General features: G+C 47.5%; 1 protein-coding gene across 2 annotated transcripts in view; it reads right to left on the bottom strand.

Annotated features, from left to right (window-relative positions):
- The window catches only part of ITPK1 (inositol-tetrakisphosphate 1-kinase), a 146455-nt gene extending 134325 nt beyond the window's left edge, over positions 1–12130 (bottom strand). Inside the window, exons 1-2 of one of the 2 annotated variants that reach the window (XM_068682902.1) lie at positions 11977–12130; positions 11499–11670 (exon numbers count right to left, since the gene is read on the bottom strand). In XM_068682902.1, the coding sequence (XP_068539003.1) occupies positions 11499–11593 (95 nt within the window). In that variant the 5' untranslated portion in view covers positions 11594–11670; positions 11977–12130. Of the gene's footprint in view, positions 1–11498; positions 11671–11961 lie in introns of both variants that reach the window. The other variant, XM_068682903.1, reaches the window with a different exon arrangement.
- Between the last annotated feature and the right edge of the window lie 3206 nt (positions 12131–15336).

Here is a 15336-nt window from a genome sequence, read left to right as displayed (position 1 = left end):
CAAATCACAGCACAAATACATTGTGCCAACCCTCTCAAAACAATACCTATTGTGAGCTAAGATGCTGTACTATGCTGATCAGGAAGCTCTTTGACACAGTAGCACAACAGCACAAAAATGAGAAAAAAAGGGTTTCACTATGGTCTGCGCCATCCCCATGGAAGCGACAGCCTGCTGCACCCATGGGTCTGTACGATGCCCCCACGGTTATTTTAGTCAGGGAGAAAGGACAAAACGCCCCAAGAGGCCCTAGGTTTTTCGCATTCAAGGACTTCTGGCTCCTTCCAGCATCACCAAAAGGCAGACTCCAATTTGGCTCACATCCATCCCACCAGTGTCTGAGGAACTTTTACAATTAAAACACAGCAGCTGACAAGCATCAGTCGCGTGAAGCCCTCTCCACTCTCCAGAGCCTGCTCAGGAAGGGCTGAGCTTATACATTAGAGATCCATTTGGTCTGATTAAAATACCCAGAAACAGAGAGAGCCTGACTTTACTTTAAGGAACAGATAAACAAAAGAATCTTTAAATTACATTTAGGCCAGACAATAGTAAGATTGAGTGTTATTAATGAAAAAAAAAAAGTCCTAATCCTCAAGAATATTCTACCTTGAGGTGAATTGCTACTTGCAAACAAGCAATCCTTCACTAGCAAGCAACAAAGTGATGAAGATCAGAAGATCAATGCCTTACAGCATGCCCTAAGAACAAAGCTATGATCATGGTGCATTAGGGAAGGAATCAGGTGAACTAGCTAGACAGTTCTTGAAACAAAGTTATTGCCATGCAAAAGCAATTTAAATTTGGTAATAAGTCTACGGCCAAAGATTTTTACTCTACTCATTTGTGAGTGAAACAAAATTCAAAGCACAAGTTCTTTTGTGAGAACTGAGAGCCTAAAATAGCATCAGAAAAAGAAAGAAAAAGAAAGAGGAGAGTCCACACCCTGTCTAGCAACAAGCCTGTACTTCTATCCCTCAAAGCATGCTAAAATTTTGGTTCTATAAAGGACAAGAAAAACATCAAGAAAACCCACCCTCTTCAAAATTCACTCCAACATAGACTTTGATCTCTTCCTTGGGACAGAAGGAGATGTAACTCCAAAATGACAAGCCCTAAAGCCAAACCTGCAAGCAAGCCTCTTCTCCTGTAGGCCCAGCTCCTACCTGGGGTCAGTGCAGCTGGGCAGAGTTAAAGGCACAGCACAGAACACATTATCTCCATGGATTAAACCACCGTTGAGAGGCAGAAGTTTGGAAGAAAACATCTCCCAGGTGACAAAGGCCACTCACTGCTCTGCTCGATTGCCACGTGCTCTTTGTGCAGCACGTGCTGCTCCAGCCCAGGGCGCTGGCAATAACAGCGCTCCCCGTCCGTGCCTTCCCCTCTCCTGCCAGGTCCAGGGCGCAGGTCAGCAACTGCAAGCGCTATTTTTTATTTGCCCATCAGCCTTTCATCAGAACATTAGGCTTTCTTAGTTTCTGTTTTGTTTCCCTCCATTCAAGTCTGTTTTTAAAGCAAACTTATTTTAGACAACTGCGTGAAAGAATGCTGAGCTGAAACAACTCTTAAAATACATACCTGAAGCTACAGAAAGGCAGCATTAACTGAAAACCAACAGGAAAACCAGAAAAAAAAAATACATGCTTTCAATATTGGACAGAAAACAGATAGTTTTTATTTGCAAATTAATTCTACATGTGGCATAAAGGCTAGAGAGACAGGGCTCGTGTCACTTCGCAGCCCTAATATTGCGCTTCACTTTCAGAGAGTGCCCCTCTGCTACATGACCACGTAAGCTGGTCAGGCACTTTTCTCTCTGCCTGCAAAGGGGTTTTAGGTTCCCCAAAACTCTCCACTGTTAGCTGTGAGTCACAGATAGTGAGCACTGGATGAAGTCAGAAGGTAGCCCCTAAGCTGGACCCGGCTGCTAGTTCCTCCTCTCCCTCTTTTGCAAGTTTTTGTATTTTTAGCAGGGAAGTCCCTCCTCTTTGGGGAAGAACTTCGGAATGTCTTATGTCTTTCTGACTGAAATGATTTTTTTATTGATCATGAGTCAAGGTGTGTTAGGAAATTAAACACACGCTTAAAATAAATAATAGCTACTCCTTTACAGGTTGAAGAAAAACAGAAGCAACTTTGTATTTGCTCATGTTTGAGTCACAACAAAACTACAGAGTAGCCAACACACGCTGATACCTTCTCTGCAGACCTGTGATATCAGAAATGAAAGCGAGTTCAGAGAACACATTGGTAGGTTTCTGCAGAGCAGGGCCATCTGTGGCTATTGAACACAGCACCACAGGTACAGCTGCTGCAAGCAGAGCCTCCAGCCACCAGTGGCTGGCAGAAGGCAGGAGGCTCTGCCAGGGGGAAGGTGAGATGTTTGTGCTGTGCCTCGTTCCTTTTCCAAGTGCCTCCAGCTCTGGCCGGCTGGCCTGGAGCTCCTCAACTGGCCTGGATGCTGACCCAACAGCAGAGCTGTGATCCCCTAAGACCATAGGACCCCCTGTGATCCCCCACCACCCTGTCTCCCCTCAGAGGCCAGCGGGTAGAGTGCCCGTGCTGGCTGCTCTACCACCAGGCATTGTGCTGGACCCTCTCAACTGATATGGCCCCCCTGCAGCAGCAGGGAACGGCTCCGATGAAGCGCTGACAGGCAGCTGTACGAGGCGCATAGCTGGCTGGGTTCGGGTGGCCATTACCAGGCTCATTAGAGCTCGGTGTATTGCTACAGGAGGCGAGTGTTCACAACCCAGCTGTACAAGTGACGACACTTTCCGCCCTGGTAACGAAACCAGGCTGAGGAGATAGAGAACAAGCAGAGTCATCACGGCAGCTCGTGGAACCACTGAAGCAATTCAGGAGGGGCAGGGAGCAAGGAGGGCTGCGCTCTGCCAGCGCAGATGGCGAAGGAGTGGCACAAGTGGACCTGTGTGATATCGTTTCCTTCTAGCGCCATTAATCACCCCAGACATCGTTTGTTCTATCAACTGCTAAGCAGTTACCCCAGCACGCAGATAACTTTATCACAGCCAGGCAGTGACAGGCATTGCCAAGCACCACGCCAGGCAGGACACCTCGCGGCCACTGAGCGCTCTGGGCTATCTCCTGCTGCGAGGAGAGGCGCTACACCAGCACCGTCCCACCCAACAGCGGGGGGAAGTAGAAAAAAGTCACCAGCACTTTAAGACACAGGATTTCAAAAGAGGACAGCGATGTTGCTCACAGCCACAACACCCAGGCCAGGTCTCTGGAGGCAGCAGGGTTTCAGCCTGTTCACATCCTGCAAGGGGCAGAAGCTCCCTCAAAGCGCAGGCATGTCTGTAGTATGGTCTGACAGGGCTAACACGGGGCTTCAGAAACACTGCCAGCAGCAGCCCAGCTTCAAAGTTCAAGATTTATCACTTTGTCTTTTGATACAGACACATCTCAAGTATTTTCTCCTTCAGGAAGAATCCCGTTTCACAAGGCAACACCTGGGGACCCAGACCAAGTACACAGACCTGACACTTCCAGAGGGAAAGGGCAGAAGACGGCTTGTTGACAGGCAGAAAGAAAAGCCTGTGAGGAGTGTGATGAAGAGAAAAACCAATCTGTTTTTTTGAGGAGGAAGGACAGACCTCAAATTCTTCCAAGCAAGCATGACTCAGCAGTGTGTGACAAGACATAAAATGAGATGCGCTTATAAGCCTTCACCAACTGGTATCCGAGGGGACAGGATTAAACAGCTCGACGTGAACTGAACTTCTTTCCAAGTCCCCAGCCTGGCTCTGCCAGCTGCTTTCCTAAAAGCGCAGTTAGACCTAGAAATATGAATTCCTCCACTGCACACAGCAGGTCCCCAGGAGCCCCACAAGACCTCAGCACACTCACAGCCACCCCACTGCTCACACAGCAGCCCAAGCAGGCTTCCATTTTGCCTCCCAAGCCACAGGAATCCTTCTGCCATCAGCAGCGATCACAAGGCGACACAAACACTGCAGTTAGGAGGAAGGAGAATGAAAACTACAAAAGTTTTAAGCCCTCTACCCCAAATGAAACTCAATCATTTTGAAAGCCATTGGTAGAGTACATGGTTGTCCTCCAGCGGCGATTTCTCTCTGCAGAGGGACAGAACACTAGCTGGTATTTGTGCCTTGTTTGGACAGTGAGGAAACATCAGCAGCTTCCTCCTTGATCACACAGAGGGCATGACTCCTTCCGAAGGGAGCTGAATTCCATCAGTACAAAACAAAGCACTGTTTCAAGGACTGAACGCTGAATTCAAAAATGAGAAAAAGATAACTTATACAGAAGAGTGTTTGTTTCACAGCCCTACAGCGTGGATGAACCCAGCACAGGTGGTTATTTTATCTATTACCATGCTTATTTTAGTCTTTTACAATGGTTTGTTTCCCTGTTTCCTTGGAACATGTTCAAGAATGTCACCTCACCAAAAGGTGTCAAATTCGAGATAAATAGCACATAATCTGACCAACATCATGAAATGCACTTGCAAAGCATTGATTGACAGTGTAATACATTAAAGCAGAGCAAACACTTTCAGCAGGCAGCTCTGAAACCCCTCTCAGGTTGAGCCTATATACTTTAAAAAGCTGAAAGCATTTAGACCTCACCTCTAGGCTTCCCACATCATGACTGCTGAAGTAGTAAAGGGATTTCAGACTACTTAAGGTACACAAAGAACTGTTTACTGGACACCTATTACAGATTGGACAAAGCCGTGACATCAGGAGAGGTCAGCATCTCTGCCCTGAAACAGGACCACAGGCTCGTGTCATCCCCAGCATGTCTGTCCAAACCCTTCTTAGAAGTTCTGAGCAACAAACTTCGCTGCCTACCTAGACAGCCACAGTACTTTTTCCAAATCCTAGCATCCCTCCTTCTTGGTGCAATTGAAGCTCACTATTTTTTGCTTTACCCACAGTGGAATGAGGGAGTACACCATGCTTTTTTTTCCCCTACAACAGCTTTTTAAAATGTCCAAAGATCCACCCAGTTCTTCATGCTGAATACCACAGTACAATTCACTGTATTTCCAAGACCTCCAATCCTTCTCAGTGCTCTCCTGTGGACACTGAGAGCTGACCTGCCTTCTCCCTGAAACGCAGAGCCCCACACCAAAGGCAGGGTAAGCAGCAGCCTTATCAGCACCATGCAGGGTGGACACACCATGTGCCTGGCAGGCCATGTCCCAGCTCACGCACCCCATCAAGACATTTGCTTTTTGGCAACACTGTCAATTCGTATTTAGCTTGAGATCTGCAGAAGAATCCAGATCTTTCTCTGCCACCTGACGAGGTTATCGCTGTTCCTTGCTGCGTATCACCTCACACAGGCTGTGGTAAGGGGATGTACCGCAGGGAGGACACAGACTTCCTGAATCCAAGGTAAATGATTGCTAGATCATGACACCGAGTCGCCATGAAAGCTGTGATTGTTACAGCCACCTCTGTTGCCGCGGAGCTGGGCACTGTGTTCCCATGAAACAGCTCTGCAGGCCTAACACAGAAAGCTTTTTGCGAGGGGGATGCCTGTCAGTCAGGGCTCTCTGAGGGAGAAAACGCACATATACCCAGTTATTCTGGGATGCCATGTTTCCTCCTCTACAGGTTAATAGAAGAAGGACCAGGAACCCAAAAACACACTGACCTTTTCATCTAAGAAACATGCATTTTTTACTACTACCCTCAACATGTTTTCGTGGCTTATTATAAATTTTATCATTTAGCTAGTTGGAAGGGTTTGTTTGAGCTGATGTCAAAAAACAAACAAAACAAAAAAATATACCCTCCCATCCTGCCTCTGGTTGCTTCTCATGATATCCATTGGGGGTTGGAGCTAGATGGTCTTTAAGGTCCCTCCCAACCCGAGCCATTCTATGACAGTATTTCAGCCTAACACAAGCAACAATGGGAGCTATTGATCGATGCACATACATTTTATTTTATGGCCTTTAAGAATGTAAAAGTTAACTGACACAAGCCATGAATTTTTAAAAAGCTGTATTTAGGGCTTTTCAGTGAATTGGGGTTAAAGAACATTACCTCCCCCGCCAAGATCTTCTTGGAAATATATATATGCAATATACCTCACAGCCTGCAATATAAAGAAACGGATTAATTTAATGCCCTCAGACCAGCATTATTCTTAAGTCTATCTCAAAGCTCATATTTAGGTTCTTGTGCACAGGTTGTGCTTCAAAAAGGGCCATGCATAAAGTCTAGAAAAGAAAAAGAGCTGTACAGACCTATAGCACTGACAGCAGTGTTTATGCTTTTTATGGCATTGATTTACTAAACAGAATAGCTTCTGATACATGCTAAAAGACAGCTTAACTATTTACCACAGATATAAAATGGGAAGAAGCAGGCCAAAGAACCAACTTAGCTTGAAGAGAGAGGAAAAAAAAAAGGCATGAGAAAGAGTAAGATCAAGTCAGACAAAAAAAAAATTAAATAAGACATACTACTATTTTGCCGGGTAAAAAATCATTGGATGCTGTGTTCAGCAGACTGATCTAGTAGCAGCATCAGAATAGCTTCAACATAACAACAAATTAAATTAAAAGAAAAAAAAAAAAAAAAAAAACAAAAACAAAAAACAGTGATCTGTCATACTATCAAACGGTCTTCAGTAGGAAAAGCTCTAACCGGAATTGCACACCAAAAGAAAAGTGCATCCCCTTGCATAAAACCAAAACCAAGAAGCACTGAACTGATGCAGGTAGTTATCCAAGAACACAGGCTAAAGTCTCAGAACAGCCCTCAGCAGCAGGTAGCACCTAGGAATCCAAAGCAGATCAAGAAGCCTTGCTTTCATGTGTCAACGAATGCAATCAGTTTGTCATGGATGATTTCTCAAGGGGGGCTGGCAGTTCAGCTTGCTCTCTATAGATCAAGGTGACAAGGCTTTACCAGAAGGTATTCTTTATTAGTTCACTTACATTTTCTTCCTTTATGGTCAGAATTCAATTTTCTCAGAATTTCTAAAATTTCTTGAGAAATTGTTCCTTCCAGGCCCTAACTCTTTGGTGAAAAAACACTGCACAATAAAATCTGACCATAAATAATCTGGACATTAAGATGAACAAGCACAGCCCTGCTGTCTGTCAAACTGCAGGATTTATCATGACACAAATTACATCTTCAGGCAACTCTTCAACTCCTTCGCTATTCATTTTCTATGCACTATAAAGAGGATAAACTGACTCAGTACCTACACAGTTACACAGGAAAGCTACCACACTACCATGGGAACTTAAGAGTTGCACATGTGAATGCTTTTTCCCCAAATAACTGAGAAGTAGCGTCTCATTCCTAATAGGGTGACTTTAAATTATCTCCTCTTGGGTATGTCACTTCACCTTATAGCACTATAACTTACTCACATAGCCATAACCTTACTACCTCACATCTTCGTGGCCCCAAAGAGGTGATATTAACTGATGACACAAAGAACAGCCACCAAGGAAGTGGAGGCTTTTATAGAGGCAACAGCCCCTTGTAAACGGCCACACCTCGCTAATCTGAACTGGTGCCAAACATGTACAACTCATTTTTCAAACAGATAGGCACATTTTTCTGTACTACTACCGCTGCCCCTCCTCATATGACATGAATGCATGAGTCTCTTTACTCACAACATGCAAGGAGGCCTGGCAGTACATCTGTGCATATTTTACAGATGTAAAAAAGTGGTGTACGAGAGCCTTTACCACAAACTGCAGCTCACCCTGCAGTCCTGTCACCTCAGTAATGTAGCGGGGCATCTCCATTTCCCTGAGCTTGCCCTAGTGCTCACGCACCTGCACAGAGACCATAATTTCATCGTCAATAGGAGGAGCAGGGAACAGGCTGGACTGAAAGTTTTTGCCAACTGCATAACCACTAAAACCAGCTTGAGACAGTGGATGAGGCCAAACAGCTGGAAGAAGGGGGAACTGTTCCTTTCAGCAGCAGGACACATGACAACACCAGAACTACATTTTCACACCACACACTCCTAACTTCTCACTTAAGAGCCCCTTAGAAACCTCGCCTGACTTTTTAGTGGGCCACAGATACTCTGCATTTTACCACGAGCCAGCTACCTAAAGCTTTGAAACGGTGCCATGCCTTGGTGGAGCTGAACGCCGCACCAAGGAAAGCAGGCAGGAGATGCGGAGGCCAGGGATCTCCACACCACAGCCACGGGGGGCCTGGCCGCGCAGGTGCGGCACATATGGCAGCACGCAGGGGGTACCCAACTCGACACAAAGCACGGCGACCTAGCAGCTTTCACTCAAAAGCAGGGGCCAGCTTGGCAGCAGTAGCTTCTTTGATCGCCTCCTGACTAACAAATTGAGCGAGGCAGCAAGAGGCCTGTTCCAGGCAGAGGAGCTCAGCCCCGCGTCACAGCTCGCAGGGGAGCATCATGGTACTGGCGAGGGCACGCCGAGGAACGCAGAAGCCTCGCTATGCGGACAGATTAGGCAGAAAGCAGTCGCTGGGCGGAACTGAAAACCGGTGTGGGAAGCAGAGGCCAGACACAAGCAGGGTGACTGTCCCATGGTGTGGTGGCAGGTCCAGACGGAGGATGGGAGTGAGCCCGGCCCCTGCCCCAGGTTCAGCCTCCCTCAGGAGATATTGGCTGCAGGCTCAAACCCAGCTTCCCCAGGCAAGCTCTCTGTCCTCCAGGTCAGCAGCTCTCCAAGCACAGCCCCGGGGCTGTGGAAGCATTAAGGGTTGCACTGGGACGCAACCCAAATTGGGAACCACTGCCTGGGCTATAAACGCAGATGTAGGTACCACCACGGCCACTGCTTTCATCTCCTCAGGCTATGTCTGGGAGGCACAGACAAGGCTGCATGCTCCATGAAGAATAAAGCCCTGGCAGGACATCGCTGGTGTGCCGCAGTGAGGACCACAAGCATAGGTGAGCTCGACGGCCCTCAATACAAGGCCTGTTACCTTGTGAATACAAAGTTTAGGCAAATGTCCCAGACACTGCGGTCAGGCAGGACAGGGCTGTTCCAGACCTGCGCACCTGAGGAGATTTGTATCACGAAGCAAAAATTAAAAACAAACAAACAAAACAGAAAGCAGGCGCCTACAATTTTTTATTTTTTTTTCTTCTTCACAAAACCACTTGGAAGGATTCAGATGCCAAAATTTAACAGGGAACCTAACCAAACCCCAGCCTTGGTTGGGCATCTAAGCTGGATGCAAACACCAGGACAACATTAAGGGACCTGCCCGGTCTCTGCAGAGCACGGACCTGAAGACAGGGCTGCCTGTGCCCCAGAGCAGCACCTTCACTGCGGGTGCACTCACGCTGCTCACTCACGTTTTGTTTTAGCTAGTGTCTTTCATAGTGTTTCAGTACTGGAGTGCTGCTGGAGACAAAACCTGAAACCACTCCTAGGAAAGCCGTTCAGTACTTAGACCGTCTCCCAGAGGATGGCTCAAGCTGTTTTTGAAGTGTCTGTCCCTAATCCCTCTGTGGCACTGGTGCCTCACGCTAGAGCTGGCTGCGCTGGCAGACTGCAAAAAATTGAAGACTTTTCTTATCCCAACAATACTCCGGGTCTAAAAACAGCACACTTGAGGAGTTCATTAGGCGTCTTCTGTTACTTTCCTGGGTTATATAACTGCTTCATTGCAAACTCGTACAAACAAAACTGAACTTTGTAGTCATCCAGAAAGTATATCCCTAGGCAACAGGCAAATAAAATCCCAGTAACAGTCACCATAAAATACATAGAGTAGACAGACAGACACATAGTCCACTCTAACGCATGAATCACTGTACAGGAATGAGTACACTTGCCTTGTTTCCTACTATGCACAATATTTCTGGTAAGATGTATGTTGAGCTTGGCACTACTTTTTCTGCCGCAATAAAAGCATATAAATACGCAAGTAATCAAGTAGATATTACTCATAAAATACACAAAATCTTTGCATAAATGAACAGGGCCTCCCACTGGTATCATTGGATGTTACCAGGATAGGCAACAGAGCAACTTGCTCCAACAACTGCATTGATCTTTAAACCTAACACTTAACTCCACTTCTACGAACAGACTAATACTAAACGCCTTTTAAAAGAAAATAATTGAAGCATGATTAAATGGACATATCTATCCAACATCTGCAAATGGTATTCAAAGCAACCTCAGCTTGTACAGAGTGTGGTAGCCTAATTTGCATCACAAAATTGGGAAAGCGTAGCAAGAGAGACACTTTGGGGTCAATTTTCATAGCACTGCCAGGACTTAAAACTATTAATAAATTTGTACAATACACAAAGAAATTGCGTATCTATGTTATGAAACATAAGCATAAAGAATTTCTGAAGCAGAGAAAGTAAAGCAAAGCACATAGTCAAAAAGAGAAACAAGAACAGTGGAGGGCAGACAGTCACCTTTGGAGATTCCTAAACATAAAGTACCGCGTATGATAACAGGAATGAAAAGCAATTAACTATGAGAAGCCAGTTATGTACTTTCTAAGATTCCCCTCAGCTTCTGCTTATGAAACCCAACCCATACCAAACATCAAGGCCGTAACAACAGCATTTCTCTAACACTTATTAGAAGTTAATGCGTATTTTCAAGCATCACAAAAAAAGAAAAAAAAAAAGTCGCTCAGGCAGGCTCAAAACTTGGCATCGCTCTTTCGGAAGTATTTTGTTTGGAGAACCACATGAAACTTAAAAAGACATTAAACCAGAACTTGCGGTCCTTTCTATATTTTAAGAAAATCTGGTAAGTTTTGCTGAGGTTTGACAGAGCAGATACCGAATGCCAAGAACACAAGCTGATGCAAAAGCTTCTGCTGCTTTCTCAAAATAGTTTCTTGCTTCTTGTGCCTCCTTCGTCTTTGCAGAGAAGAACCAGCGCTGCCAGCAGGAATTCAGAATGCGGGCACTGCTGGTTTTAGCATGACATGCTTTAATAAAGCCTACCTGAAGTCTTAGAAAATGTGTTCTACAAAGTCCGAGCAGACTTTGCAGAAATTATGAAAATGGTGACTTAGGACATTTTCAATGACCAAAGTTTATGTTGTACCCTTGATATAAACGTAGTAATGGAATGAAATAAGAAAAAAAGCTGTTCTTCAGAGGCTATAATGCAAGTGTCACGAGACCTTGGACCTATATGAAGTTCACGCTTCCACTCCAGCAATAAAATCGGTTGTGCAACACAGCGTGCGTGCGATCCTCGCAGCTCCCCCGGCAAAGCCCCGCTGCAGCTCCCCAAAGCCCCTCGCACCCAGGGACCCCGCTGCAGCCGCCCCCTCCCCGTCCCAGCTCCAGCCGGGCTCCCGAGGGGCCGGGACACAGGGCACGAAGTTGCCCCCGCTCCCCGGGGCCGGCCGGGCTGCGGGAGCCGCCGAGCCCCGAGCGGGGGCCGGGCAGGGCTCCGGGGCAGCCCCAAAGCGCCCCCAAAGCGCCCCGCAGCCGGCCGGGAGGGCGCAGGCCCCGTCCCCGGCGCCGTGCCGCCCGCTTACCGGCAGAGCTCGGCGAAGGCCTGGAAATTGAGCTTCCTGATCTTCTTCTCGCTCAGCCAGTAGCCCACCCGCTTCCCCTTCAGGAAGGTCTGCATGGTGCCGGGCGCGCTTCTCCGGGCGCCCCGGCTGCTGCTGCTGCTGCTGCTCGCACTCGGCGTCCGCGGAGCGACGGCTTTAAATTTAAAATAAAAAATAAAAGAGAGAGAGAGAGAGAGAGAGGGAGAGAGAGCGATCAGACGGCTCTGCCGAGGGAGGACCCGGCGCCGCGCCGCCGCAGCGAGCCGGCCGCGGCAGGCCCTGCCCCGCACGGCGGGCAGCGAGCCCGGCCCCGACACGGCGAGACCCTGCCGCCAGCACGGCACAGCACGGCACAGCCCGGCACAGCCGGCACGAAGCCGCTGTCCCCCAGCCGAGCCGTGCTGAGCTGAGCCGAGCCGAGCCCGGGCCGCCCCCCTGCACGGACCCCGCCTGCACGGACCCCGCTGCCGGCTCGGCTCGGCTCCGCTGCTGCTGCTGGTGCTGCTGCGCGGTGCTGCTGCAGCCGCTCAGCTCCCCATTTGCCCGCTATTCGCAGCCGCCTCCACTTCCTCCTCCTCCTCCTCCTCCTCCTCCTCCTCGTCCCTCCCTCCCTCCGCCCCGGCCCGGGGCCGGCCCCGCCCCGTGCAGCCCGGCCGGGCCCGCCCCGCAGCCCCCGGTGCGGTGCCGGGGCCGGGGCCGAGGTGCCCGGGGCTGCCGCGGGGCTGCGTCCTTCACGGCAAAAATAACGAAAATGAGTAAAGATGTGAGTTCTCGCCGCGCAGCGCAGGGTCTGCCTTCTGCCAGCACTTGGCAAGCGTCTGGAAGGGCTTACACGGAACTTTCAATAACAGCTACTTGTCCTTTAACTTCATTTTTTTCAGGAGGCGAGGGTCCAGCGCCAGCATGAGCTGGCATTCACCCCTCCTCCTCCTTTTTTTTTTTTTTTTTTTGAGAAGTGCATTCCTAAATGCCTTGGCAGCTGCTCTCCTCTGATTCCAGATGAAGAATACTTCAGTCTGAGTTACTGTGGCACCTCACAGCCCCAGCATTATTTCCCCACCCTTCTTTCTCCCCTCGATCCAACACGAGTATCACCCACCCCAAATGCTCGTGGGTTGACTCGTGTTTTGGTTTTGGTCTTCTCTCTTCGGGGGGTAGAAGAATGATTCCTTCGCAGGGGTTTGGCAGCACCTGAGACGTGGACGATGCTCTCGGGCTGTGCAGCTGTGGCTGTGCTGACTCACGGTGCCACCGCGAGTGCGGCCTCGCAGCCTCAGCAGGGCATCGGAAACTGGTGGGAGCGCCCGTCCGAGGGAAGGAAGGGGTAAAGCCAGGGAAGCCTTAAGAAATATGAAAGGGGTCGTTGGCCTAGGGAGTAGGTAGAGACCGTTTTACATTCCTTTCGTTATTTACATTAACAGTGAAGTCATCCTGAGCCAGGGGTATATTGGAAAGTATGCGGGGAGTGGAGTCGCCTACAAACAGCTCACGCTGAAGTTGTTGGAAAACCTATAAAGTAGTACTCCTTGTCCATTTGCAGGGGCTTTGGATAATAAATGTTTATTTTTCTACTTAAGATAATCAAATTATTTGCCGTTAATATGGTGTAACCTTTATTTTTTTGGAGCACACGATCTGAATAACATTCATGTATTTTTGCACAGTTCACAAATGCAATTGGAACCAGTAGGTAGCACGGTTTCTGCTGCAAAACATTTCACTGACGTTTATACATTTCAAGAAAGCATGGTAATTTCAGGAAAATGTGTAACTCGAAGCAAGACTTAATCAGACATCATCAAAATAAAGAATCCTGAAACAGTCTGTTTTCTCTTTTCAAATCAATGCTTTATTTCAGCTATCACTTCACTGGCTTTATTTTTAGATTTCATTATGATTTGCGTTAGCATATTAAGCTCAAGATTCATATTTATATCATAATGGAATAGGGATGCATTGAAACATGACATAATTGAAGCCATCTTCCTAAATGATTTCTTTCTGAATGTTTTTTCTTTAAGAAATGTCAGTTTCAGACCAATTTAAAGCACAGTCTGCAGAGACAGAAAGATTTATGAACTTCTTTCCAGCTATGGGAGAGCAGGTTTTCAGAAGTGTTAAGCATTCCTGGCTCTTACAGAAATGAAACAGGAGCTACAAAGTAGGAATTTGTTTTGCTCCAGTTTAGGCAAAATTGAATGACATATACAAGAGATGAGATTCAATCCTAGGAAAGAGAGCAGTAAATCCCTTTCAAACTGCTTTTTTTTTCCTTTTCTTTCTTTCTTTTTTTTTTTTTTTATATCTTAACCCTTGAACAATTTCAGATGTGAGAAATGTATTTCAAATGGTGAGCCACTGCACTGTGCTTTGCTGCATAATGTTGCTAACTGCATTACAATCCTCTGTTTACATTGCAGAGCCAGTTCAGGCAATGCCAAACCTGTGACCACACGAAGCCCCAGGGTAATGTTTACCCAATTCCTGATCAGGAGCAGGCTGATTATTCCCGCGATTTTCTACGGCCTGATGCTGTAAGCTGCAACTCATGAGCTGCTTCATGCTAATTAAAGGGGTGAGGGCTGATTAAGATCTCAAGCCCTCCAGCAGTCAGCACTATCTTCCTCTTCATCTTAGCTTCAACTACAGGTCAAAGCAGGTTTCCTTGCTTTAGGTGGAACCTCTCACACCTTATCTTCTACCCCTTTCAACACATGCAGGGGCTCAGATGAGGTTGGACACTTGCCACGTGGTACAAGTCAGTGAAATTCCATGGGAGTTCACTTTGGAATAAGATGAGGCATCTCCATTCATTTCGCTAGTTATTGAAGTATATTTTCTCAATGAATGATTAAGAACAATTGTCTCATCACCTGGCGAAAGTCACGGCTGGATGTTTCACAGTGAGTGGAAGAAAGAAGGTGATGTTATTTTCACTGCCTGCAGTTTAGCTTTTTCTATTTTATTTTAATGCCCTTTCTGTCTGCAGGGCAGATGTTACTCTGCACAGATACTCAAGAGGAAGGGCTGAGCCTTCCGTGCCAGGAGAGGCCTTCGCTTTCTCCAGCCAGTCCCACCACTGTGTTGGGTGACGTGCTGACATGGTACTGCTGGAACGTGGCTCTAGGCAGGAGGGAGCACGACAAAACCCTGCACGCATCGCACTGCAGCTTCTCCCTGGCTTTGACAAGCATGAAGGAGAGCCCTGGTGTTGCACAGCACTGGGGCTGGTCCTCACCAGTGAGGCAGCTGGGGAGACGTGAACGAGAAGCACGGTGGGCTACCATTTGCTCAGCTCTCTGCCACATCCATGACAGATTTGTTACTGCAAGATTGGTAAAAAGGCCAGATGTGACCTATTTTGCAGCGGTTAGTAGAGGACATGTGAGGGAAGCTGAGCTTTTCCAGTTTATGGTTGGTTTGTGCCCAAATTCTGGCAAAACTCTGCTGTTGTTTGGAAATGCCCAAATGCACTCCAGACCAGCAGCTTTTAAAATACAAGCCAGTGAAAGTCAGCACTCAGGGATGAAAGCTCGTTGTAGATTTTTGTATTCAAAATCACAGTGCCTAGTTCTAGTAGAGACACAAACTTCAGCCAGCCCCTGCAGCGCTGCTGTACAGCTGGTCACGGGAGGGAGGCCCCTCTAGTGGCTGATTCAGCCCAGCTCCATCTCCCTGAATGGCCTATTGTCCGTGCAGACAGCACAGGGGGATTAGCCTTGCTAGCTGGAAATCAAATTGTCATTTTACAGTCAACTAAGCCGGGCGTTGCTGTTGAGAGCAGCAGTCTCTCCAGAAACAGCCACTTGTTCTAGCTTCC

This window comes from Anas acuta, chromosome 5, assembly GCF_963932015.1.
Source record: "Anas acuta chromosome 5, bAnaAcu1.1, whole genome shotgun sequence".
Lineage (NCBI taxonomy): Eukaryota > Metazoa > Chordata > Aves > Anseriformes > Anatidae > Anas > Anas acuta.
This window is presented reverse-complemented; position numbering and strand designations above follow the sequence as displayed.